This window comes from Alexandromys fortis, unplaced genomic scaffold (genome assembly GCF_014885135.2).
Source record: "Alexandromys fortis isolate MF-2015 unplaced genomic scaffold, M_Fortis_MF-2015_v1.1 scaffold_13, whole genome shotgun sequence".
Classification (NCBI taxonomy): Eukaryota; Metazoa; Chordata; class Mammalia; order Rodentia; family Cricetidae; genus Alexandromys; species Alexandromys fortis.
In genome coordinates, this window is record NW_026067908.1 from 12,171,192 (window position 1) to 12,198,324 (window position 27,133).

Below are 27,133 nucleotides of genomic sequence, written 5' to 3' on the forward strand. Positions count from 1 at the left end.
GCAGTATCAACAGGACAGGACTACATCAAGATATAAAGTTTCTGTACAGTAAATGAACAGACAGCCTTGAGAGTGGGAGAAAAGTCGTAACCAGCTACATGTAAGACAATATCCAGAATTTATAAGAAATTGAAGAAATAAAATGCCAATGAAACAAAACTACCAAATAAACAGGCAAACAGATGTAATATTTTTAAAGAAACACAAATGGTTAATAACTATTTGTATTTATTTTTATTCTATGTGTATTTGGTGTTTTGCCTGCATATATGTCTGTGTGAGGGTGTCTGATCCCCTAGAACTGGAGTTGCAGATAGTTGTCAGCTGCCATATGGGTGTTGGGAATTGAACCCAAGTCCTCTGGAAGAGCAGTCAGTACTCTTAATTGCTGAGCCATATCTCCAGCTCCATAACTACATCCCCAGGCATCAGGGAAATGCAAATTAAACCTTCCGTGACATACTACCTTACTCCAGCCAGAATGCCTATCACCAATATCGTGAGTTTGGGGCAAGAAAGGAATACTTTCAGATGCAAACTAATACAGGCATTCTGAAAAATAGTTTGGATATTTCTCCAAAAATTAAAAATAGAACCACCATATGACTTGTTATTTTACTCTACCATGGAGATATTTGTACCTCCACATTTATTGCTTTACTAACTATGTGAAGAACTGGAATCAACCTACATGTCCATCAAAAGATAAATGGGTCATGAAAACAGTGTGTGTGTGTGTGTGTGTGTGTGTATGAATAACTATTCTCTCTAAAGAAAAACGTAATCACAAAACTTGCAGGGAAATGAATGAACTTAGAATGCATACTATTAAGTAAGGTCACACAATCTCAGAAGAAAAAAAAAACCTCCATATCTCTCTCACATGTAGAATCTAGGCAATAATATCTGCATATATTTACATACAATTATATAGATACAGGCAAATGTACATGTAGATACAATACAACATGCAGAAAATGAAAAAGGAAAGGCTAAATGTTAGGACTGAGGAAGAAATGAATGGCTATTCTAACTATATAGACATTTACAGAGTTGTATAGTCTTCAGGCTGAGAAATGTGTTTTATTAAAGTATTTTTAAATAACAAAGTTTAAAATTAAAAAAAATAGGATAAAAGAATGCTTGTTTCTAGATAAAATACTATATATAAGATACCCTAAAGACTAACAGTATCAGCAAAGTGGCAGTACATAAATTAACAAACAAAACCCGGTAGCCATCTTCTATGACAATAACAAACCATGAAAATTACCAATTCACAATGCCTCAAAACAACAAGAAACCCTTAAACACCTAACCAAGGTGGCAAAAAACTTTTACAATGAAAAATTTATTTTTAATAAGCTTTATTATTTTAAAAAAACTTGCTAATAAATAAAAACATCTTTATAACTTTAAAACAAAAGAAACTGAAGATGACATTGAAAGAGGAAGAGACCTCCCATGGTTACTGACGCTAAGACTTAATGTTGTAAAAATGGGTATTGTATCAAAATCAGAGACTCAAGGCAATGCCCTCCAGATGTCCAATGATATTATTCCTTATAGAAACAGAAAACACAATTTAAAACTCTTACGGAAGCATAAAACACTCTGGAGAGCCAAAATGCTCCTGAGCAAAAGAGTATTTCCAACAAGGATGTAAACAAAACGAAACCCTTCTAAAGTGCTGGTGTCAACCAGGCCAGACACCATGGAAATCAATATGGAAGTTTCTTGAAAATCTCAAACCAAATCTACCATGTGACCCAGCTGACAGTTTACCCAAAGGACTCCAATTCAACATATTATAGCGATATTTGTGCATCGATGTCTATAAGCAGCACTGTGTAAGTATTCAATGACAGAGGAACAGATAAGAAAGTGTGGTATAATCATACATGCAGACACACAGATAGAAACTTTTTTTTTGTTGTTTTGTTTTTTTGAGACAGGGTTTCCCTATGTAACAACAGTCCTAGCTGTCCTGGAACTATCTCTTGTAGACCAGGCCGGCCTCGAACTCACAGGGATTCACCTGCCTCTGCCTCCCAAATGCTGGGATTAAAGGCGTGCGCCACAATCGCCTGGCCCAGATGGAAACTTTTTTTAAGTGTAAAGAATAGTCAAGTTCTGTTGTCTGAAGGAAGATAAATATAATGGAGATAATTGTAAATGAATTATCATCTGTTTTCTCTCTATTGTAGTTCCAAGGTTTTAATAAAAATATAGTTAGTGTGTATACACGATGGAGAAAGAAAAAGTTGTGGAGGAGGTCATATGGCATAGTGCATGTGTGGAGGTCACAGGCAATTCTATGGAGTTATTTCTCTATTTCCACCTTTACATGGGTTCCAAAGATTAAATATATCAGGCTTGTGTGTCAAGTGTCTTTACATGCTGAGCCGTCTTGCCAATACAGGTTCCTAGATTCTATATAGACACATAAGATCCTGTATGTATATATGACATACAAGTAGAAGTCAAACTGCTTAGGTTAACCAAAGGGACTAGGGAAAAATGGGAAGACAAGGAGGATTTGGGGGGATTTATTCAATGTATAGTATATTTGCATTAAAATGTACTTATCTAACTAAACATCATATACGAAGAATAAACAATGAAAAAATTTAAAACTAAATAAAACCATACATTTCTTGGGCAGATCATTTTCTTAACTAGGACTAGGAAATATAAAGTACTTTCAGAGAATATAAATTGGTATTTTAAAAATAAAAATAGATAAGTAAAGCAGCCTCAGTCTTTACTCCCAGATAGATCTCTGTGAGTTCAAGGTCAGTCTGGTCTATATAATGAGTTCCAGAATAGCCAGAGGTACACAGTGATACCATGCCTCAAATGAATGAATGAATGAATGAGTAAACAAAAACACATACATACAAACATAAACAAATAAATAATTTAAACTTGCCTTCAACTTGACTCAGATTCAATGGCTTAATTGTTAGATAAAGCACTGATCTTTGCGCTATGTGCATCTTGTACTGATGACTAACGACTTCACCATCTTCTTCTAAAAAGAAACAGCCTTTTGACTGCACATACTGCCAGTCCTGAAATGAAGGGAAACATTTTCAAACAATATTTATTAAATGTTTCAGCATGCATAATAATGATGAGAAAATGAGAGACGACCCTAAAGAAATGTCAGACATACCTATTGCCCTCCAGGAGTGTACAAATATACGAGAGAAAATGCAGACATAAAATAAATCAATCATAATTGTCAAATATACATTGCATGTATTTTTCTAAAATCTTGAGAACCAGAAATGTTTTAAATTTTGCTTTGTTCCTTCAGGTTTTGGAATAGTTGTTTATACATGACATGACATCTTTGGAATGAGACCCAAATCTGAACAGGAGAGTCACCATTTCTTAAGCACGTTTTTACACATAGCCTAAGGGTTGACAGAGGTCTCTGTCCTGCCTGGTCCCACAGTCATTCATCCCAAAGAAATACACAGAGTCTTACATGAATTATAAACTAGTAGACCTATTAGCTCAAGCTTCTTATTAACTCTTATAACTTATATTAGCCCATAATTCTTGTCTGTATTAGCCACGTGGCTTGGTGCCTTTTTCATCAGTGAGGCATTCTCATCTTGCTTGCTCTGTGTCTGGCTTTCTCTGTGATGACTGCGGACTGACCCTTTCCTCTTCCCAGAATTCTCCTGTTCTCATTGCCTTGCCTCTACTTCCTGCCTGGCTACTGGCCGATCAGCATTTTATTAAACACGCACAAGAAACAAATCTATACAGGATAAAGCCACTGTCCCACAGCACCTAAGTATGCAGCACGTGCCGCAAGCTGGGGTGCAGCCATCGCATGAGGGCAGGTGTGGGGTGTTGTGCTTGTGGCATCAGGTTACTATTTACAATTTGGAGGGCTTGGGAGAATTTCGGATCTTGCAACTTCCCATAGAGATGTCAGCTCCTTGTAAAGATATAGAGGGTCTAAAGGCAATCTAGGACATCCATTTTGGTAGAGAGGCAAAGATTGGAAAACAACACAGCAGGCATGATATCACAGTTCAGAAGTCTTCCTCTCCCATCTACCACTTGTATTCTGAGTTCTGATCTACTTTGCATTTAATATCTGCGATGAATACTGGGCATAGCAACTTTGCTTATAATCCCAGCACTTGGGAGGAAGAAATAGGAGGATGTCTGCAAGTTTGTGACCCCTTTGGCATACTCAGAGATCCAGGCCAGTCAGGGCTACAGTGAGACCCTTGTTCAAAAATAAAACATACCAACAAAAAAACTACCATGATTTTCTAAAGTGAGCTTTAAATGAAGTTTCACGTTTATATTATAAATCAGTAACATAATATATAACATAAACACATACAGTAAATGATACAATGATGGAGCATTATCATTTATATTCTTAATGGTTGAACAAACTTAAGTGTTTAGCTTACATGCAGCAGCTCTCCATATTTTTAAAGCTGGTTCCCTCCTACCACTGGGATCTGGGGATTGAACTCAAGTTGTCAAGATTCTACCCACTGAGCCTTCTCACCGCCCTAAAAGAACTTGTTTTCCTTAAATGTACTTTGTTTAGAATATTAGTAGTTAATGTGATTTGTGACATTTGGGAAACTAAAGAGAAGTTGTTCATGGCAGTTCTTCTGGGGGCAGTGCCAAGGGCTGATAGGAAATGGCTTTAAAAATCTAGCTGAGAAGGTTAGCATTTTTATTAGATATCTTTCCCATGTTCCAGTTCTGGAAAAAAAATGCTATAAAAGAAAAAGAATTTGTAAGTTTCTATGGGAGACTGCCAAACTCCATACTGTAATATTACACTGAGGCTAACAGGCCTGGAAACAGCAGGGAATCCCTACACAAAGGTAGGGCGAGTGCCACATGACTGACCCCGAAAGAAGAACCGTAAATGACATCACTAGGAAACCTTGCGCAGCACTGCTTATAAAGAAACAAGTGGGTTTCCTTAGATTCACAAAACTTATTAAACATACAGTGCTTATTCAACTTGAATTTTACTTAAAACAAGACTTTCAATCACAAAGGTTTTTTGTTTTTGCTTATTTTTCGGGGGAGGGGAATCTTGGGTTCAGACTAACACCCTGAGAATGAATGAATTCAAACCAACATGCTATAAATTAAAAGTAAAAAAATACTGAGAAATTGTCTTAATTGTTCAAATAAATAAATCTGAATATAATACAGATACGGCTGACAGTTTGAGTTTATGAGAAAATGAATGTACTCTTGAGTTTTAAAATGATTTTAGAATAACAGAGGAGGAAATTCCATATGTAATACATTTTTTGACAAATAAAACAGCTTGTAATTCTTAGAGCGAGCATGAGGTGGTGCTAGATTCTACCAATTTGAGAACATTCCTATAAGTGCAAAGGACTTCACTGGTGACACATAGCTTACTTATCCCATTCATAAGAAATAAGGAAATACTAAAGACACAACCTACAAATTTTAAAGTAGAAAATAGTTCATCTTTCCTGGGTCGCTCTGGTAAACACTTGTCCTTACAACAATTCTAGCGCAAGCAGACCTGCCACGTGACAGCACGGGAGGCTGTCATCTCCACCACTCTTTACCGAGAGTCGGTGTCATGTCCTTTCAGGAAGCTATTCGCTTTCGTTGTTTGAAATGCGCTCTTAATTTTTTGTCAGTAAAGAATTCTTTAAAATAAAAGGCTAAGTAGATGATGTATAAAGGAAAACTGATATGGATTATCTTTTAATTGATGGATCAATTGATTAACATTTTGAAAAGGAAACATAACTAGTGCTTTAACAAACATTAAGACTGAGTCATTATCAATTTGTATTATATATTTATATGCATAATTGTATTATGCACTTGTACTGTTTTGTAGAGAAACTTGTGTATGAAATATGGTATGCTTCACATGTACATGGTTTATGCATATATAACATGCTGTGAATACATACAGCTTGATATTGTATGATACATGTATGTATACTATATATTGCTGTATGGTATGTGTCATATACATATCTAAAAACATGTTTAGATGACATATATTTAGGCAAGTCCCAATTAAGAGTATAAACCGGCAGGTTACATCTCTGGAGCTTACCACTGACGACTTGTGGCCTACTCTAATTTCAGTAGTGACTGGTTTATAGCAAGGAAGTTAAAGCTATTCCTCTCTCAAGGGAAAATTCTTGACATTTCTTGAATATTACTGAACCTAACTGGATAGAATCCAAAATTAAAAAGAGAATAGTGATAGAGTATTGAAGTATGAGCAATAGGAAGTCATATATGTACAGTTACTGGCACATTCCTATTTTCCTCCTGTAATTCAAGTCTTTCATAAATGTGTGGATATATGATTTAAAACCTGGCTGCTAAGCATGGTGCCTACAGTTCAGCTACTCTAGGAGGCTGAAACAAACGAATGCCCGAGCCTGTGAGCTCGAGTCCAGCCTGGACAAACACAGCAAGACCATGTGTTCTTAGTAAGTGAGCAAAAGCATAGGAGGAAGGAAGAAGGGAGGAAGGGAGAGAGGGCAGGGAGAGAGACTCTGGCTTATACTTGCCCCATGGCAACAAATTCACATTTCTGAAGCCTCTCGCTTTCTGTGCAATCCCACTCTTCTCTGTCCCACATAAACTGAGGTACCAACTGTCTTAAAGTTCTTGAAAAAGATTAATTTAGCTGTCTTATTAGTAATTTATCTTGTATTTTCACAACCAAATACTAGAATGGTCCTAAAATTTCACAAATGTATTTAATATCTACAAAAATAAAACTGCTTCTAAGTAAAATGCCAACAGAAAGAGCTGACCCCTGCTGAGTGACAGAAAGCCTCAGACTAAAGCACCAGCTCACTTAGCAATGTGTTCAGCGCTTGGATGAAGGTGGGAACAGGAGGATCAAAACTTCAAGATTATTCTTGATTACACCGGAAATCTCTATACAGCCTCGGATAGTCTGTCTCAAAAGTCAAAATAACAGTAATTTTGGGTCACTTCATCTAAGAAATATAAGATAATAAACAAAGAAGGCTAAGAAATGCAAGGCCAACATTTCTGAAAGAAATTAATATTTATATTAAAGATGAGGGATTAAAAAGTTGACAAAGATGGCTCAGCAGGCAGAGGTACTTTCCCTAAGTTCAGTCCCTGGGATCCATAAACAGGAAGAAGAGAACCAGCTCACAAGAGAACAAGCTGCCCTCTGACCTCCACATGCACTCTGCTGCAGGAGCACATACACATAAGGAATAAATGTAAACAACGTTTTTAAATTGACAGTATGTCAACTTCTTTTAATAATTAAATTCTTAATATTTTTAAAATCTAATTTTCAGTCATCACCAACATTCCTTCTTGATGTTTAGGTGGATCTTTTATAACCACTAAGGCCTGCAGACTAATCCTGGGACTGTCTATTAGAACCCTCCCATTCCTAGTACACTCAATAACTACCTAGGTCAAGCTAGCATCACTACACATGCAGATAACGCTATCAGCCTCTCAGGTAAGTCTTCTCCCATCTCCATTCACAATCCAATTCCAGAAGAACTGTTCTTAGACTAGACTTCCATTTCATTTCCATATAAAGAACTGCAGTCATGTCTTAGATCTGTAATACTTTTTTAAAAAATTTAAGTGACTATGTCCCTAATACTATGCTAAATGCTTTGAAATCAATTTAGGCCAGGCAATGGTAGCACAGGCCTTCAATCCCAGCACTCGAGAAGCAGAGGCAAACAGATTTCTGTGAGTTTGAAGCCAACCTGTTCTACAGAGTTAGTTCCAGGACAGACAGAGAAACTCTGTCTTGAAAAACAAAACAAACAAACACAAACAAAGAATATAGATCCTTTAAAATACATTAAATAAAGTTATTCCCAATTTATAGTTAAAGAAAATCAGACTCAAAAGAGAGGTTGTTAAACCTGCCCCCATTTACATAGTCACTAGGGGAATAGCTAGAATTTACTTTCAGGTGTGTTATTCTGAGCTCTTTGATCAGTTCCAAGAAAACTCTTTTAACAGAGTAGTCAATCAGTAAATATGTATTATAACAATGAAATACAATGCTATGCTACCTTGGCATATGATAAATAATAATCAAATGGAAATTTCTTCAATTCAAGGTCCATATTTTATACCAAGCAAAATAATTGACACATATTACTCGGTTAGAAATTATTTGTTGGACTGACCTAAAGGAACTGTATTAATGGCAAGAAGAAAAATCTTATGATTCAGTATAATCTATTAATATTTATATCTCTACATGATGACTAAATTTAAACACTTTAGAATTAGGTAAATCATAATCAGGCTAATATTTTAACATTTAACTTAATTACAAAATGAAAACAGGTTCTATTGGTGAAAAATAACACTGTTGGAACACAAAATATGTGTGAACAAACTGGACATGCACACCAAATTGTTTAGGGTGTATAGATTCCTAAACAGTCAGAGCAAAATTCCTTAGAGATGATGTTTTAAAATTTTAATATAGAACAAATGTCACTGTCTAACAATTTAAAGATATAAGGGACTTCAGAGTTCAATAACAAATACAGAGTTGTTATTTGAAACAAGAATGCAGCTCTGGAGAACAATCAGTTCAGTTCTCTAACAGCAGTTCTAGTGTGTGGTCATAACCATTTCCCCCTTCTACAGAGGTCTCCAGGTGCACATTTTTAATGTATCCTAGCAGTTTCCAGTTAATGTTTTATATTTCTGTAGCTATTATTTTCTGCTGAAAGAAAACTAGTAAAAGTTGAGTCTAAAAAGGGAAAACAAAGGAAGAAGATCAATATTAACACTCAACAAATATTGACTTAGCAAAGTGACTTTGTGGTCTTTCTCTCACAGGAATTGATATTGAATGGATGATTTATTTACACAATACCTAGGGAAAGTATTTGTAAAACAAAACATTTTACTTGTCAAGGTACATAGATAATTAATCTATTCATCAAATTTAAAAATTGAAGAGTCACCATTTTCAAACTAAAGACCTTATACATAATAATATTCTTGCTCATTCTTTTTACTTTAAAACATCATAACCAAAGTCAGCAAGATAGCTCAACAGACAAAGGTGTCTACAATCAAAGTGCACAACTCATATTCTGTCCTGACTCCACAAGGTGCAAGGAAAGAGCTGACTCTTTCATAAATAAATAAAATCTAATTTAAAATATTACAAATAGAAATACTGCATTCTATAGGAAAAACTCAAATTAGTTCACAAACTCCATTGGTTCCCTGTGAACATTTAATAATTATTAATAATCTTAATTAAAGTCAGATACTTTTCAGAAAAAGTTGATTTTGTTCATTTAAAGTACTGTACCTTTAGGTTTGGCTCTGTTAACTTTGAGTCTCGGTTACTATTAGCACTCATGGTAATTGTGAAGGAAACAGATGTTTTGAACTTTCTAGTTGTTGACAGCAAGGAAGGGCTTGCGTCGCCTGTAAAGGAAGAGGTTTGGTCTTCTATGAAAAGTGGTTGGCAGCAGTTAATCTCTAGACACGGGGCCACACGGTCCACCACTCTCATCTCACTCTGTTCTTCCCACTGAAATGCACTTAGAGCTTTATATAGATCAGGCCTTAATGGTTTTAATTTATGTGCTACTAATGTAAGATTCTTTATTTCAATATGTCATCTTTTAGTCTGGAATTTTAGTTAAATAAAATATAATGAGCACAGCCAAGTGAAGTTTCATAATAAAATTTTACTTCAGTAGATTTTTACTGCTAAGAAAGTCTAGGAACGGTCTCATTTACTTTATTATTGATAACTGGAGATGAAAGAAATTGTTGCCTGAATTATGATCCATCATCTCTAATCAAGAAAATTTTAGTATTGACAGTAAATACCTTTACTTGAGAACGTTTCCTGGTCATTTTTTCTTATGATTCTAGGTGACGGTTTTGGTGCTGGAGATGGGCCTCTTTCAGGGGACCCTTCCATGTGGCTTCCAAACTGCTGGCGTCTCAGTTTACTGTCGGCCTCCAGCCTGTCTAGAGTAGTCCTGAGACACTGCTCGCTGGTTGTCATATATAATTTACAAAACTAAAGGAAATAGAAGAAAGTCAGCTGGTGGGGAAAATGTTCTGTTCGACCTCTGGGAGGCGAGGGAGGCATATCACATTAGTAGGCAAGGAGGAGGCCAGTCAATGAAACGTGTTTCTTACTTTACTTGTTGTTCGTGTTATTTTCCCTGAACCAGACTGCCCAGCCCCAAGCGACCTAGTGAAATGCAGCCATCAATCAGTGAGGTCACACTCCGAGTGAAAATGAATGGTACACCAGGAGAGGTGATTTATTTTTTTTTTAACAAGACACATAGACTTGCATTTGTTCTAAATAATTTTTATGACTGTTCCAGCCCAGAAAAGGTTCATTTCTGAAGGGAGTCTCTATGCTTGTTTGTATACCTGTATGCATTTTAACTTGGTTATGTGGGTTGAGTGGCCCTTTTTCAAAATGCTCCAACCAAAAGTATTTTGGATGACTTCAGATTTTGGAGCATTTGCAGATACATAGTAGAATATCTTATGGTATCTAAGTCTTAACTGAGAAATATATTTATGTTTCACGTACTGCTTATACAAATAGCCAGAGGAAGTTTCATGCAATACTTTTAGGAGGCCTCACATGGCTCACACATGAAACTTAGCTTCAGATTATGAAGCATTTCGTATTTTGAATGTTGAGGTTAGGGATGCCTGCCCTATACTATTTTAAATATAATCATCAGATCATAATTGTGAGACTGAAGAGGATAAATTAAAATTACAATGAGTATTCAGTTTATAACTATGCCCTTGTCAGTATTTAAAAAAAAAAAAAAAAACACTTGTATAAGGGCTGGAGTTGCTCCATGGTACAGTGTTGAGCATGGATGAGTCCCTTGGTTGACTACAATAATAACAAACACATATCTGATATGGTCTAATCATTTCACAATATATACATGTATCAATAGCATCTATGTATACATTATCAATATACACCATTTTGTCAGTTATACATTAGCAGCACTGGGGAAAATTAAAAGTGATTCCTTTCACAGCACGCAGGTTCATATCAATAAGGGCTCGTCTACCTTCATGTAGTCAAACTTTCCATTAGCATTTACACCAGCCAAGTTTATCACAGCATTTACTTCTTCCTTAGTCATCTTCTCACCTCTCTGGAAATAAAAGAAGATTTGTTTTAAGACAACAGAATCAATTTTTTGTTGTTTATGGTGATGGTAGAAATACATTTTGGGTTTTTTTTTTTTAGTCAGTTTCACCATATAACCTGGCTGACCTGGTACTTACTATGTAGACCAGATTGATCTGGAACTCTCAGAGATCTGCCTGCCTCTCTCCCGGCTGCTGGAATTAAAAATGTGGGTAAGGTACAGTGCCTAGTTAGAAATACATTTGAATCTCCTCCACAAATAATTTTGAATATGTAGTTTCATTATGAGTCAGAATTAAGCAATAATGAAACTATATTAAATAAAATTTCATGAAATTATTAAATTTTGTGAAAATATCCTTAATTTCAATTTCACGATTTTAACAATTCATGTTACAGAGTCTGTAATAATGGATATTAAAGTTATAATAATAATATCTTCTAAGTGTTCAAGAAACAAAATGAATTGAGCACGGTGGTGCACGCCTGTAATCCCAGCACTAAGGAGGCAGCGGATCCCTGAGTTCAAGGACAGTCTGGTCTACGAAGCCCACACACGAAGAAATCCTGTGTTAAAAAAGAAAGAAAGAAAGAAAATGAAATGACAGAAAATTATTTCATATCACATTTACACTTATTTTCCTTTTACTAAACACATGAAAATCCTAGATCCTCAGAGTTCTGGGCAGAAAAGAATGACATGGGAGCAGGGAGACTGAAACACAGGCTCAGCTTTATACTTTCTCTTTAATTTATAAAGCACTTTTCATGGAGAAGGAATGCCAATACTTTATAAATACTCTGTGCCCTTCATTTTACCTGTTGAGAGAATGCTTACTTTAATGTGGATTTTGGCAGCCCAAGCTGGACTCCAGTTGCTTTAGAGACACACAGTATAGAATTCCCACAGTTCTTACCTTCGTTAGATATTTATGAAGGTCAGAGTGTAGAATGGAGCCATCGTCATTCACATCTAATTGTTTAAATGATTTTAGCAATTCTGCTTTTGAAGTAGGTTTTTCCTTGCTTAAAATTATACAAAAATCATCAAAATTCAGTTTGGCAGTTTGAGGAGTCCAGTACTTATTAATAGTCTTTTGAGATGGACTTCTTCCCGCATGTTGAAGAGCTGCTCAATGTAAAAAAGGATCATATATTACTATAACATTTGGAATTGGTATTTCAGCATTTTTCTTCAATCCCTATATATTAGCAAGCAAATTCAATATCTGTCACTATATCACCATTGCTACTGACTATAGAGTTACACCAATGTATGTTTCTCAAGATAGTTACATCCTTGTATACTTCATTATTGAAAACAAAAAATATATATGCCTACCAGCTAAAGAGACTTAACATATTAGTGGCAGAACTGATTTTTTCCCTTCTTCTATTGGTTTTGTTTTCAACCTACTTAACTGTCATTAACTGGCTTACTTAAGAACTTTATTTTTTAAGGCAGGTTCTCACTCTGTAGCCCAGGCCAGCCTGGAACTCATTTTGTTGATCTGGTTTGGCCTTGAACTTGATGTGATCTCCCTGCCTCTGCCTCCAAAGTGTGGGGATTACAAGGATGACACACTGGACCCAGCTGGTTTACCTAAGAACTAGTAGAGAAAACAAGGTTGACTGAATTTTTTTTTTTTAAGAAAATAGGGGTAACTACAAAAAGCATAAAGGACTATTTTTTCAGGATTGACAGATATTTCAGTGAATGGAAAAACTCATTTATTTGAGAATTTTTATGTCAACAAGGTGTGGCATCTATAATGTTCATCAGAGTTAGGTAGTAGGAGCTCCAGAATATCAACCATGTTCTAAATGTCAAATATATGTACAAAAGCATCCACTGCAAGGCTAGGGAGATGGCTCAGTAGGTGAAGGCACTTGCCACTAAGCCCAAGAACTTCAGTTCTATCCCCAGGATCCACACAGCAGAAAGAACCCACTCCCACAAGTTGTTCTCTGACCTCTACATTCTTTGCCATGTACATGCATGTGCAAAGAGGCACCACACATGCATATGTGCATGTAAGTGCAATCACATTGTGTGCATGCATGCTCATACACACACAAGCATACTTAACTAAATGTAATAATTTTTAAGAAGAGTCCATTTACAGTTATGACCCTGTTAGAAATCAGGGAAAGCTGATAAGCCTTTAGAAAAGCATCGCACAGACACAATCGTTAAATGGTTTTCATTTCTAACTGTATTTTTATATCTGTAAAAGAGGCAGATCTCAGAAAGGCTGTGTATTTGTATACGTCTCACAACACTAAGTACAATGTCTTTAAGCAATTACAGACACCTGTCCATTTGAAGACAAGTGATGTAGTGATTCGCGAATGGACTTCTACACATTACTTTGTAACTGTCCATCATGAACTAATACACTTATGAACCATCAGAGAAGAAAGCATTACATTTCTAAGCTGCATCTGTCTTGAATTGTGCTAACAATTTTTATTATAAAATAGTATATTGGGAATTTCCAACTATTTTGGATGGGAATGTGTACTATATATGCATCATAAATCAACACTAAAATGCTTATCTGAATTTTCTACAATTTAATGTAATGAAGATTAGTAAATATAAAACAGAGAGAAACATTAGAGAAATAGCCATAAGGAAAGAGAAACTAGATCAACATAATAAATACAAATATTTAAATCAATTATTGGGCACTTGTTGCACATAATCATACAAAGGGTGATTTTGTTCTTGGAGACACAAGCCTTTTTGGGTACAAAGTTGTTCTGTAATATAAATGTAAATTCTACATCTTTTAAAATATTTATATCTTATATATTTATTATTATTGTATGTGTGCATTATTAATATCATTATCAGTATTATCTGTGTGTGTGCCTGCACATGCATGCCAGGACCAACTGTGGAGGTCAGATGACAATTTGCTGTAGTTGGTTCTATCCTTCCACCATGCGGGTTCTGGGGACTGAACTCAGGTCAAGCTTGATGGCAAGCACCTCTACTTATTGAGCCACCTTGTTGGCCTATGTAAAGTCTACATGTTAAGTGTACTACTGCTACTTGTGGCGTGACTTACATTTGAAAGACTAAGAGACATTTTCCCATCCTTCAGTTTGTTTCAATGCACTGTACTTAGATAACTCAAACAGACACAGGAAAGAGAACAAGATAATCTTAGAGATGACCTACACAGCCAACAGAATCAATCAAATTATTTATTTATTGGTTGTTTGTTTGTTTGTTTGTTTATTTATTGAGGCAGGGTCTCTCTATGTAGCTCTGGCTGTCCTGGAGCTTGCTCTGTAGACCTGGCTGACCTCAGACTCACAGAGATCTACCTACCTCTGTCTCCTGAGTGCTGGAATTAAAGGTGTGCACCACCACTGTTCAGACAGAATTTATTTTTTAACACTTTATTGTGTGTGTGTGTGTGTGTGTGTGTGTGTGTGTGTGCAGGTACACAATGTATGTGGAGGGCAGAAGCCGATTTAAAGAGTTCGTTTTTTTCTTTCATCTTGTGGGTGCCAGGAATTAAACTCCCGTTGTTAAATTTGGCAGTAGATGTCCTTAACCACAGAACCAACTCAAGGTTTTCATTATAGTAACTGCCATGTTCTATCTGCTTATAAGACCTTTATGGAAATGTACAGCATTGAATATAGATACAGACAAAACCCTTGATTACCATGCTTCCCTAAGTATTTGCCTAATATGTAACAAACAATTCCATAATTCATTTACCAAAAGAATCAGAGAAATAGCATATGCATTTAGGGATCTATTCCTAGTCAACTCCACTGACTAGAATGGGAGGATAAAGTAGAACCTAATGAAGTTGTAATTTGAAGGTTAAAAATCTATTTGGGGAAGGAAATTCTTTTGATAAATATTTAGAAAATCCATTTTACCAACTCTTAGGCATAGCAGCTCGGCAAACACTTGTCACTACCATCAATAACAAAAGAAAATTTCAATTTTCCCCCCATTTTGGAGAGTCTCTACTATGGCCCAGGCTGGCCTCAAACTTAAGATAATCCTCCTGCCTCAGCTTTCTGAGTGCTGGGATGGTAAGCTTGTGCCTTCATGCCTGACTACTCTATTTGCCTAAGAATCTTATGGGTGTGTCTTTTTTTTTAGGTGCTGAGGCTTGAACTCCAGGCCTGTGCAAAGGCTCTAGCATTAACTATAGCACCACTTCTTTTAAAATACTGATTTAAAAAGAATAACTGTCTCAAAATAAAATTAATTATGCCAAAATATGTCCTTCGGAGGAAAGGTCTCTCCTCTGAGAAGTCTCCCTAGGTGCAGATACTGCAAGGCTGACGTCTATCTACTGATCCGCTTACGGTGTACTTAGCCTGGCCATGTGTCTGTAGTGGCGCTGGTCCTGCTGAGTCTGACTCAGAGTGGAAATGTCAGAGCATATGTTACGTGCTAAGAGCAGAAGCATGTAAGAAAAAAGTAGTAAGAAAAACATGCCACTGATGCACATATTCCTTTGTACGAACTATCTTTAACTTAACAGTGCTACAAAGAATATTAATATTCCTTAAACCAAAACCAAAATCATGTGTGACAACAGAAATGCAAAACCAGATTTGTTTTCTGCCCAGATAATTTCACTTATCTGACAGTAACTTATTAATACATGTGAACTGATTAACAGTACAAGAACTGTACCAGAGGAAGGTATGTTAAACTTTTCAAGTTAACAAGTTCAATGTCTCCTTTCTTCCTTTCTCTCCTTCATTCCTTCCTTTTTTTTCCCTGAGACAAAGCTTCTCTGTGGAACAGTCCTGGCTGCCTTGGAACACTCTCTGCAGACCAGGCTTTGATCTCACAGAAATCCACCTTCCTCTAACTCCCGAGTGCTGAAATTAAAGGCATGCACCACCATGCACAGCCACTATTTCTATTTTCTTTTTGTTTTTAATAATTTATTTAATGTGCTTTATTTTATGTGCATTGGTGTGAAGGTGTCAGACCTTCTGGAACTGGAGTTACAAAACAGTTGTTAGCTGCCATGTGGATGCTGGTAATTGAACCCGGGTCCTTTGGAAGAGCAGGCAGTGCTCCTAACCCCTGAACAATCTCTCCACCCCCCCCCCCACTGTTTCTATTTTCAAAAGAAAAAAAACTCAGATATTTTACCAACAGTGGCAAAGTGGAGTTTTAATTAACTGAGTTTCTGCCTATACTATTTAATATATGCCAATTAAGCACAAGTATTTAAAATTCAGGATGAAAGTTTACTAATTTTAAAATTATGTAAGTCAAAGTAAAGCTACAGATAATTTTTTAAAATTGCTGCCGTCGTGTGCATTTGTTCTTAAACTATTTAATTAACGTCTTCTTATGGAGAGCAAATATATTTTAATCTTGTCAATTTTCATCATTCCTCCAAATGAACTTTCTTAGAAAGAGATCATATGTATAAAAACCCAAGACATTTCGCAGAAACACAGCAGAATTTTGGTTTAAGGAAATCACTTCTAAAGATGGCAAAGAAACCCAGTTTCTCTGTTCTCAATATTAGCCTTGAAGAAACTGACACAAGCCATCGGCATCACCTGCTACTGTCATTTACCCATCTCCAGGGACTGAAGACTACCAGCATCCAGCCCTCCAGGGACTGAAGACTACCAGCATCCAGCCCTCCAGGGACTGAAGACTACCAGCACCAAGCCCTCCGGGTTATTAACAGCCTGATAAACATCACCTTTAGCGATGTGGAGGACTTCTCAGCCAGAAGAATTTAAAATATGATAATGGGTAGAATAAGAAGCAAAACCTCCCAACCCCCAATTCTCTTCTAAGTTTTCATTTATCTATATTTTTCTTTTACGTCATTTGACCCCAGTCTTGCAATTTTTTTATCTTTTTCTTAATGCAAGTCAAAATTCAGACTAGTGAGTCAGACGGCCAAAGGGTTTTAATTCTACTATTATAAATCTAAAGCACCACCAGGACAACTGAAAAACGGCAACAGTAACAACTCTTAAGCACGTAGTAACTGATAGAAGCTCTGAATACACAATCTCCCCCTCCATATATATGGACTTGTATATATATATATATACATATATGTTTCTATGTGTATAATCTGGAAGCCCCTAGAATATGTAACCATAGAAACAGTTATTGCTTCTTACAGTCCTGTTGCTTGTCTCACTGTGAAACTGGAGTGACTCGATGACATAATTCTAATTCAGACTTTTCAGTCTAATAACTTTCAACAAATCAGGTAAAAATTTACCTAAGTAAAGTTGATCCTTAGAAATAATGTTTTCCAGGCTGCTTTTGAAGATAGTTAAGTAGGCGGCTCTACAGTTCATATAAAATGCCTCCTGCTCAGTTAGTGGAAATTTCTTTGTTCGGGGACTCCCCGAGAACATTGATTTCTGAGTACCCAAAGCTGCATCACTTCCAGGATTGCCGGCCATTCTATTAGAAAACAATTAAAATTTTACTTTAGTCTAGGTAAATCACCTAAAACGCAAATGTAACACCATGAGGTGGAGCACTGGGCTAGTAAAGATTTTACTCATAGAATAAAAAAGGCAAATGTTATAACCTCTATATGAACTCATCAGTACACGTTAAATAAAATCTTTAACAATTGAGTTCTAATTATATATATACACACACGTATATAATTCCTCAAATATAAAATATCCCAAAGAACAAAGTTGTAGTATAATATAAAAGAAATCAGAACAAAGAAAATGTGTATACACCTATCATCTCAAAACAAGAGGTCATGGGAGACTTCAAAAGGTTGCTAAGATTCCATCTGTTTACAAACAGGAAGCATACAGAATACTACAGGACACAGTCATGTGAAAGAAACTATAGAGGGGTGAGATTCCCTAACAGCGAGCTGTTTTATGTAAATCAGCTGCAGGTGACACCCACCCTCCAGAGCAGGATTAACTAACTCATTAACATTAACATTTCCATAACACAGCATGTGTCAAATCACTGTCTAGCTGGTCTCATTTATTACCATTGGGCTTTACTGAGTTCCTTCATTAGCAGTAATATTTGGGGTCTGTACAGAGCCTCTGTTCATAAGACATTAATACACAATCGTACATCTTATTTCATCCTTTTTACTACACTGACCAGGTACTTTTTGTCCATTTTACAGATGATGAGATCGAGGGACAGAGATGTCACCCAGTTAGCAGGAAGCTGTGAAAATTCAGTGGTTTCTTCCGTTTAAGGAGGATGAAGGTTTATTGAACAAAGGCTACTATGAGGTGCTAAATTGTGCTGGTGGTCTAATGGCTTGCCAACATTACTTTAGCCTGCGTTGACTTCTAAAAATACATTTCAATCTAATAAATTGAATAGTTCACGTTGAACAATAAGATGGCACAGGTAGCGTCCCCTTCAGGACTCATTGGATTCTTACTCAGGGGGCCTAAATCACTGGCACCTTTGTGAATTATGTAGGTCTTTTACACTTGGGAAAGAAAGATAATAATCGCTTATCATGGATGAAGTACCCTATTTATAATACACAGACCGCCTGCCTGACACTTTCATATTACACCAGATTTAGAAGGACCCCATAGGGATGCGGTGTCACAGTCTGGTTACTGCAAATTGGTACCGCCATAATTAAACATCAGTTTTAAACACATATGCGTGCACGCCATCTCACAAATGTGAAAGAAAACTGTTCCAATAAGGAAGAACGAGCACTCACTTTACAGCCAGCAATTTAAAAACATATTTTTAAGGATCTTCTTCAAACGCTCTTTCCAAATAGGGTTATTCTCACATGGAACTCCCATGGCAGAAATGTTCCAGAATTCTATTCTTTCCCTTCCTGTGAAGAGAGTCTAAACTGAAGCTTAAATATATGTATAATTGCACCCCTAGGGCTCGGAAACCCCCTTTTATTTAAAACTCTAGTCCAAGACTGAGACAGGGGCTTGGAGACTACATTGTAGCAAACGGATCCATAAATAACCAGACACACAATAAGCAGGAAAAATAAACTGTTAACAAGCGCCCAAGGCGTCTAAAGGGCCGAGTGAGAACAGAGAGCCATCCAGTCACCGGGGCTGCACCATGTAACAGCCACAGCTAATCGGAGACATATCTCTCTCCGTTTTTGTATTCCGCAGGCCACAATGCTGCTGGATCCCTGTGTTTCAGGAGCAGGCACGGGCCGTTAGGACACAAAAGTAAACGTAGCTGGTGGGAGAGGCAGCCACACAGTGAGGGGCAGAGCGAGCGAGAGAGCGAGAGGGGGTGCCGGTGGCTACCTAATTTCAGCTCACAAACCAAGAAGAGCAGCCAATTTTCTTCAGTAGTTCTGCGAATCTCTCAGCGCAGCCGGACGGACCTCCGCCTTTTTTAGATTACCATAGCAACTGCTCCTCTCCGCCACCGGAAGTAGGAGGCAGCGCACCTCCCAAACAGTCCGACCAGAGATCTATAGACCTCTGACTCGGAGAGTACAGTCACGGCCCTGTCGCTGGTCTGTCGCGAGGCTGCTTTGTCCAGAATAGTGAGAGAGGGTCGGCAGCGGCTAGATGAGGCGCTGGCCCTGCCTCCCCCCGCACACCCCTTTATTCACACACACTCGGGCTCTTTAGCGTGCGGAGGCTGTTTCCAGCGGAGCGCGGTTTGTGTGACACCGCATCCAGTGTCTACTGCGCTAGGTTTTTATGCTTCCGCGTTTGAGGGCGCTCAGTTCTTTCCAGCAATGGTGGCACTTCCTAAAGTCCCGAAATGCCGTAGGTATCTCTTCCCTGGATGTTGCTGTTCTGAGGGGCTCTCTGTGAGCAAAGTATACTATTTGGCCCCATACGTTGTCTTTTCTGTTTCTATGAACTTGTCTGTTGACAGTGTCAGGATGCTTGGTACTCTCAATCCACCTCTACTCTTGCAACCCAACTTTAATTCTCAAAACCTCCCAACAGTGTAAAAGCTGTGGGCTAAATCTGAGTAACGTCTAACTGGACACAGCTTAGATAGGGTTAACATACTGAGAATGAAACAAAGAAAAATTTCTTTTATTTCCTAAAAGAGTAATCGGGGAAATGGCCTGAATGACTCTAAAACAAGTGGAAAAGAACAAATAACCAATGACAGTAGAATAGATGCGATCTTTAAAATACAGTGAATGAAGGAACCACTTTGTGGAGGACAGCACACAGCCTTTGGAGTTTAAGAGCAAGCACAAATAATCGTGTGTTAATTATAATGGGAAGCCGGGCGGTGGTGGCGCACACCTTCAACCCCAGCACTCGGGAGGCAGAGGCAGGCGGATCTCTCTGAGTTCGAGGCCAGCCTGGTTTACAAGAGCTAGTTCCAGGACAGGAACCAAAAAGCTACGGGGAAACCCTGTCTCGAAAAATTTTTTAAAAAAAAGATTATAATGGGAAAAAGTAGGGCATAGCATAAAATTCATTTTAATGGTTGCCACATGGGGGTAGCCTGAGGGCTAGCGAAGGAGCAGTCAGAAGTATAAAGTTATATTGGTGATATTGTTGCTTGGGGGATGAATCTTTGTTGGCTTGCTTTTATAATTTGAACATCGTATTTGTGTGTGTGTGTGTGTGTGTGCGCGCGCGCGCGCATCGCAGCCATTTGTTGTTTTAAGATTTAGTTTTCCCATATTACATTCTTGGTAAGTCTAGTTTCTCTACCATCGGTTAGATCCTTTGAGAAACTGGTGAATCAACTAATTGCTGCTCTGAATTTCTTTAAACTATTCTCCCCAACCCAATGTACTCTTGCTTTTCTCTGTATGCACTAATGCCAGAGGCAATATAATTTACCTAGGTTGCAGCCTTGACTCTTTGATGTGGAAAAATCACTTGGATTCTGTAGCGCGCCCGGAGCCTGGGCGCCGTTTGCTGTTCCACGTCAAACTTGACAGACAACTTGTGCGCATGCGCTCATGGCGCCCGAGCCGTTCCCCCCCCCCCCCCAACGCGGGGAGTCTTTCGATCTGGCCATCCGATCTGGCCAATCATAATTTAAGCACGATCACTCCATTCTGGCCTGAGCCATTGGGTTGATGACACGTCAGGGCTTTGTCTGGCACCGTATATATTCTTCTGCTTCACGGGGACGGGGTCTTTTGCCTCTCTACAACCTCAAGTGTAAGTGCTCCAATAAAGTGTGTTCTGAGAAGAATCCTGTTGCGGTCGTCTCTTCTGCTGGCCGGAGCGGCGTGCTGCAGGATTCAAACATACCAGAATTTGAATCCTCATGAATAAAATAATTGATCGGTAAACATTAAGTGCATGGTAAAGTTGCTGTTTAAAAAGAAATTATAAGGTGGATGTGGTGGCGGTACCTGTAACCACAGTGCTTGGGGGCTAGAGGTAGGAGGATCAAGATCAGGAGTTTAAGGCCAACATAAGGCTCAGACTTCAAAGTGTGTAGGGGGACAGCAGCAGCTGCTTTGGACTATATCGAGAAATTTCACATCACAGCTATGTTTACATATTGCTAGTGGCAGATGTAATAGCTTTTACTATTGCATTCTCTTCCCCATCCCCACATCTTCCATCTTTTCATTTGCAAGTTTCCTAGCTGCATCTGCTTGACTTTTCTAATGAACGTGTGTTACCATGCAGCTTCAGCCAGAGTCACTCAATTAACTCAGAGTCACAGAATTAACTTAATACTGTCCCAAAGTTAGGAAATTAGAATATCATTAGTGTTGGAATTTCTAACTGTGGCAGTGTTCTTAGAGTGGGTTAATTCTGCTGATATTCTTACAAAGTCAGAGTTTTCTGAAAAGAAATTAAAATGTCCTATTTGACTTGGTAGCCTAACTATTTTATTACACTTGTTTGGGCTTTTGGTCAGACTGGTGCTAATGCCAAATGCAATTTTTTTTTATTGTGAAGATTGATTATAAATCAATAATTTCTTTTTTAATATTTATTTATTATGTATACAATATTCTGTCTGTGTGTATGTCTCAGGCCAGAAGAGGGCACCAGACCTCATTACAGATGGTTGTGAGCCACCGTGTGGCTGCTGAGAATTGAACTCAGGACCTTTGGAAGCGCAGGCAATGCTCTTAACCTCTGAGCCATCTCTCCAGCCCCTATATTAGCTTATATTTTTTAAGCTAATCTTAAATGATTAAAATTGAGTGCTAGACTAATAGTTAACCATTTAATAAGCATTGTTTGACCCACAGGAGATATTCAGAGTTGTATAATTTCTTTTACTTAAAGGAATCTTGCATTTTTAAGGTTGGTAAATTATTAGTACTTGCTCTATTTAAAAATATTAATTTTAAATAAATGTTTATAAAATTCAGAAAGTTATAATAAAGTATAATGTGCCCTTTTATAATGATGCGAGGCAGTCTCCTAATATATAAATTAAAATCTCTGAACATCCCTAACATTCCAAAACTAGGTCCTACATAAATCACATTTTTGTCTCACGGCCTTCCCAGTCACGTGCTGCCTGACCTCAGCAGCCCCCTGGAACTGCAGAGGAAGTATCCACACCCCCTCTACTCTGGTATCCTTCATGCCTCTAAAGCCAGTACCACACTGGTTGGCACTGCCAAGGTTGGCTCCAGCTCTGGTTGGATACACCTTCAGTTAACCAAATTAGTAGCAATATTCAGTTGCTTTCAAAGAGCAGAAAACCTCTTAGGCTATCTTACACATTGGAAGCTTAGCTGACTGGGGTCTTGTTCCGAGGTCTCCCTTCTTTGTCTCAGGGCAGAGCAGGACTCTCCTTAAGGACATTTATCTCCTCAATAATTGCAGCACAACACAAGCCTTGACTGCAGTATTATGTTTTCTGGTGCTCTTTTTGTTTAAACTGTGCACATTTTATTTCTTTCTGCCCCACTTGCTCTTTTTTACTGTAGACTTGTACAAGAGTCATTAATAACAATCCATATCAAAGATTCAATATTATGCTCTCTTGAAATTACATCTATCAAAGAAATTGTTGCATGTGGTGGTTTGAAAGAAAGTGGCCCCCAAAGGGAGTGGCACTATTAGGAGGTTTGCTTTCTTGGAGGAAGTATGTCACTATAGAGGCTGACTTTGAGATCTCATATATGCCCAAGATTCTTCCCAGTGACTCAGACCACTTCCTGTTGCCTGCAAGCCAAGATGTAGAACACTCAGCTACCTTTCCACTACCATGTCTGCCTGCATGCCCCCGTATTCTACCATGATGATAATGGACTGAACCTCTGAACTGTAAGTGAGCCACCATAATTAAATGTTTTCCTTTGTAAGAGTTACGGTGGTCATGGTGTCTCTTCATAGCAATAGGAACCCTGACTAAGATAGTCTATTACTTTTTCATTTAGCCTCCATCAGATTCTCAGGCCTGTAAATGGAGGCTTTTCATCCTGCCCAGTGCCACATTCACTTTTAAAATAACCACTTAAAAGCTTAATATTACTTATAAATGCTTGGCCAATGGCTCAGGCTTATTACTAGCTAGCTCTTACATTTAATTTAACCCATTTCTATTAATCTATGTATTGCCATGTGACCTCATTTTCTACATGTCTTGCTTCCTCAGCGGCTGGCTGGCATCTCCTAGCCTTCATCCTTCTTCACCTGTGTCTCTGCTTGAATTTCCTGTCTGGCTCTATCCTACCAATTTATTGATCAACCAATGAGAACAACACATATTCACAGCCTACAGGGTCCCACAGCTCAAGCCAGTGACAGAAGACAGCCAGATTTCTTTGCCAGAATGTCACAATGGCCTCTAGCACAGTTGCTAATGTTGCCTACCTCTGAAACCTCTTGAGCTGGGCCTTTGCCATCTGCATTACTCTCAGTACTGCTATCTTCCAGGATCCTACTAGAACAGCTTGCTAAACTCTGCTTACAGAATTCAACCATTTTTTTTTCTAGTCCAAAGCTGTAAGGTCTTCCACATTGCTCCAAATAATAATAAGAGCAATGATCATATTTGTCAAAGCAACAGAGTGTACTCTCAGTACCAACGTCTCTGTTAGTTACTTTTATATTGCTGTGATAAAACACGACTAAAAACAACTTATAGAAGAAAGGGTTTATTTTTGGCTTATGGGCCTAGAGGCATAGTAGTCATGGTGGGGAAGCATAGCAGCAGGCAGTAGACATGGTGGGAGGAGCAGGAAGTTGATAGCTCACATTTTGAATCACAATCCTGAAGTAGAAAACCTGAAGTGGTACAGAGTTTTAATCTCCAAACCTGCCTGCAGAAATGTACTTCCTCTAGCAAAGCCGCACCATATACACTTCCCCAAAGAAAGGATAAAATTTTAATAAGGCTGGTGCCATTATATCAATAGCTTGTTAAAATTTTGATTATTAGGTTTATGTAAGAAAACAGTTTGTATTTGTGTGGTGGCACATGCCTGTGATCCTACCACCTGGGAGATAGAGACGGGGGATCTGTAGTTCAAAGTCATTGTCAGCTGTCTACTGAGTTTGAGGCTAGCCTGTGCTGCATGAGACCTATTAAGAAAAAAAGAGGGGTGGGAGGGTGAGAACATGGAAATACTGGGCCAGAAAAACCTACATATTTATACATATTACATTTAAAGAATGACTAAGCAAATGAGACAAAATTCAGACAAGTGCTTTTTTTTTTTTTTTTTTTTTTTTGGAGACAGGGTTTCTCTGTAGCTTTTGGAGCCTGCCCTGGAACTAGCTCTTGTAGACCAGGCTGCTGACCTCGAACTCACAGAGATTCACCTGCCTCTGCCTCCCAAGTGCTGGGATTAAAGGTGTGCGCCACCACCACCTGGCTTAATTATCCTGCTTTAACCTATCAAATGCTGAGAACTTTAAACATGTGTCTCTACCCCCATCCATTGGAATAAAAAATAAAAATTATAAATAATAAAAGTTATATCAAAATTCACTGATTTGTTTTATGAAATTAATGAATGAATAAAATAATGAGTTATACACAACTAAAGAAGGAATTAAAAATTGGAGCAAAATTATGGAAAATATACATAAAGAATATAACATGAAAATGAGTTCAGAACTGGAAAAATATAGAGAGAATTAAAAATTAATTTTCAGTAACTTCGGGGTTAGAAAAGTAGCATGGAGAAGTAATATTTGAGATTGCAATATTTCTAGAATTATAAAACACCAACACAGATGTCTACCTTAGACACAACTGTGTTAATATGACATCTTTGAAGACTGATACTTAAAGTACTCTGAATATAGTTGATCAAAAATGTTTTTAAGAGGTAAGTGGAGGGGTGTTACTTTATTGGTAGAAGGCTTGCCAAGCATGCATGAGCCCTTTGACTGAACTTCTAGTACTGTCCCCAAATATATAAAACACATATGTGTTTATATATAGCATATATTTGTGTGCCATGTATCTTTTCATTTTATATCATCACAAATATATATTTTAAAGACATCTAGGAGTTTCAAAGCAAACTAGTTGTCTTACGTATACAAAGGTGGGGCACCAGAGAAAATTGATATAAGTATTTGTGATGTGATTTTAATGAAAAAATGACCACTAACTTTTAAAAATCAATAATTTATGTAACAACAGTTTGCCAGCTATTCTTAGGTTCCGAGAATCAGAATATGTACTAAGTTTGAGTTTTCATGGAAGAGAGTTCAGTAAACATTTTAAGAACTTAATGCTTATTTTTTTTAAGATTTATTTATTTATTTATTTATTTATTTATTTATTTATTTATGTATACAACATTCTGCCTCCATGTATGCCAGAAGAGGGCGCCAGATCTCATTACAGATGGTTGTGAGCCACCATGTGGTTGCTGGGAATTGAACTCACGACCTCTGGAAGAGCAGCCAGTGCTCTTCACCACTGAGCCATCCCTCCAGCCGAACTTAATGCTTATTAAGTAACAGATAAAACCCAGTGATTTAATAATAGGGAAGAAAACATACATGTTTCTTTAACATAAAACACTTAGTGATAAACTCATGCACAAGTGCTGTTTGAGACAATTGGATACTTACTGAAAACTGAACAGTATCTATGGCAACTTCATAGAGATTATCTGAGTCTTAGAAGTATAACATATATCAATAACAGTCATATGTTTTGTTGTTTTGGTTTATCTGTTTATGTGTGTTGTGAAATATAATTCATAAAGAAAAGTGCATAAAACATTACCTCACCTACCTGCCATTTAAAATTCTGTCGGCCTGTGTAAGCCCTTTCAATTGGTAGGACTCTTTTAAAGGACTTACTATTGTCAGATACATGCACAAATACCTGTGTTTTATATTGAGAATATAATTTAGGAGTGAAATGTTCTTAACTTGATTTCTCTTTCTACTAAACTTAGAGCATCTCTTCAGTCTATGTTCTATGGGTAGTGTTCCCAGATATGCCCATTAACTGCTGTAAAAAATGTCTTTTGCCCATTATTAAATTTTTGATAAGAAAGGTTTTGATATAGAAATACATTACCTAATAATTGGCCAAAGTTTTTGGCTGGTTGTGTCACAAAGTATTTATAGAGAATGATTCTTTTAGATATTTTCCCATTGTGCCCATATGTAGTGGGTGGAATTCCCACTCACCCATGCTGTAATGGAAATTTTGTGTGTGATTGTGGGAAGTTTTGTACACATAGAACTGAATGAAAAGGAAAGAGCAAACCAGATATAGAAAATCCTTCTCCCTTTGTTTCTCATTCTCACATGAAAAATAGAAATTAAGTCATTTCATATCTGTCAAGTTGCATTTAATGTGCCACGTGGCTTATGCACTTGCCCAGTGCCTTTTATCAAAGGACTTCTAAGCATCTCAGGAGCACACGGAAGTCCTATAAACACTTAGGTGAAGCTGGTGGCCGGCAGCATTGTCATGGCCACTACACTGAGGAGTAATGGAAGCACTGAAATACTAAGTGATATTTTTATCTTTCACTCAGAACTTCTTACCACTTT

The 27,133-nt window shown here is 37.5% G+C and overlaps 2 protein-coding genes across 4 annotated transcripts in view; one reads left to right on the forward strand and one right to left on the reverse strand.

Moving 5' to 3' along the window:
• Efcab7 (EF-hand calcium binding domain 7) overlaps positions 1-19,631 on the reverse strand; it is a 55,550-nt gene extending 35,919 nt beyond the window's left edge. The window contains exons 1-8 of one of the 3 annotated variants that reach the window (XM_050136237.1): positions 19,493-19,606; positions 18,928-19,050; positions 17,470-17,657; positions 12,130-12,341; positions 11,130-11,216; positions 9,898-10,093; positions 9,368-9,486; positions 2,933-3,074 (exon numbers count right to left, since the gene is read on the reverse strand). In XM_050136237.1, coding sequence (XP_049992194.1) covers positions 2,933-3,074; positions 9,368-9,486; positions 9,898-10,093; positions 11,130-11,216; positions 12,130-12,341; positions 17,470-17,656 — 943 coding nt within the window. In that variant the 5' untranslated portion in view covers position 17,657; positions 18,928-19,050; positions 19,493-19,606. Of the gene's footprint in view, positions 1-2,932; positions 3,075-9,367; positions 9,487-9,897; positions 10,094-11,129; positions 11,217-12,129; positions 12,342-17,469; positions 17,658-18,927; positions 19,051-19,492 lie in introns of all 3 variants that reach the window. The other 2 variants (XM_050136238.1, XM_050136236.1) reach the window with 2 other exon arrangements.
• A 272-nt stretch (positions 19,632-19,903) lies between these two features.
• The window catches only part of Itgb3bp (integrin subunit beta 3 binding protein), a 58,642-nt gene continuing 51,412 nt past the window's right edge, over positions 19,904-27,133 (forward strand). Inside the window, exon 1 of the mRNA XM_050136046.1 lies at positions 19,904-19,966. Coding sequence (XP_049992003.1) covers positions 19,962-19,966 — 5 coding nt within the window. The 5' untranslated portion in view covers positions 19,904-19,961. The remainder of the gene's footprint in view (positions 19,967-27,133) is intronic.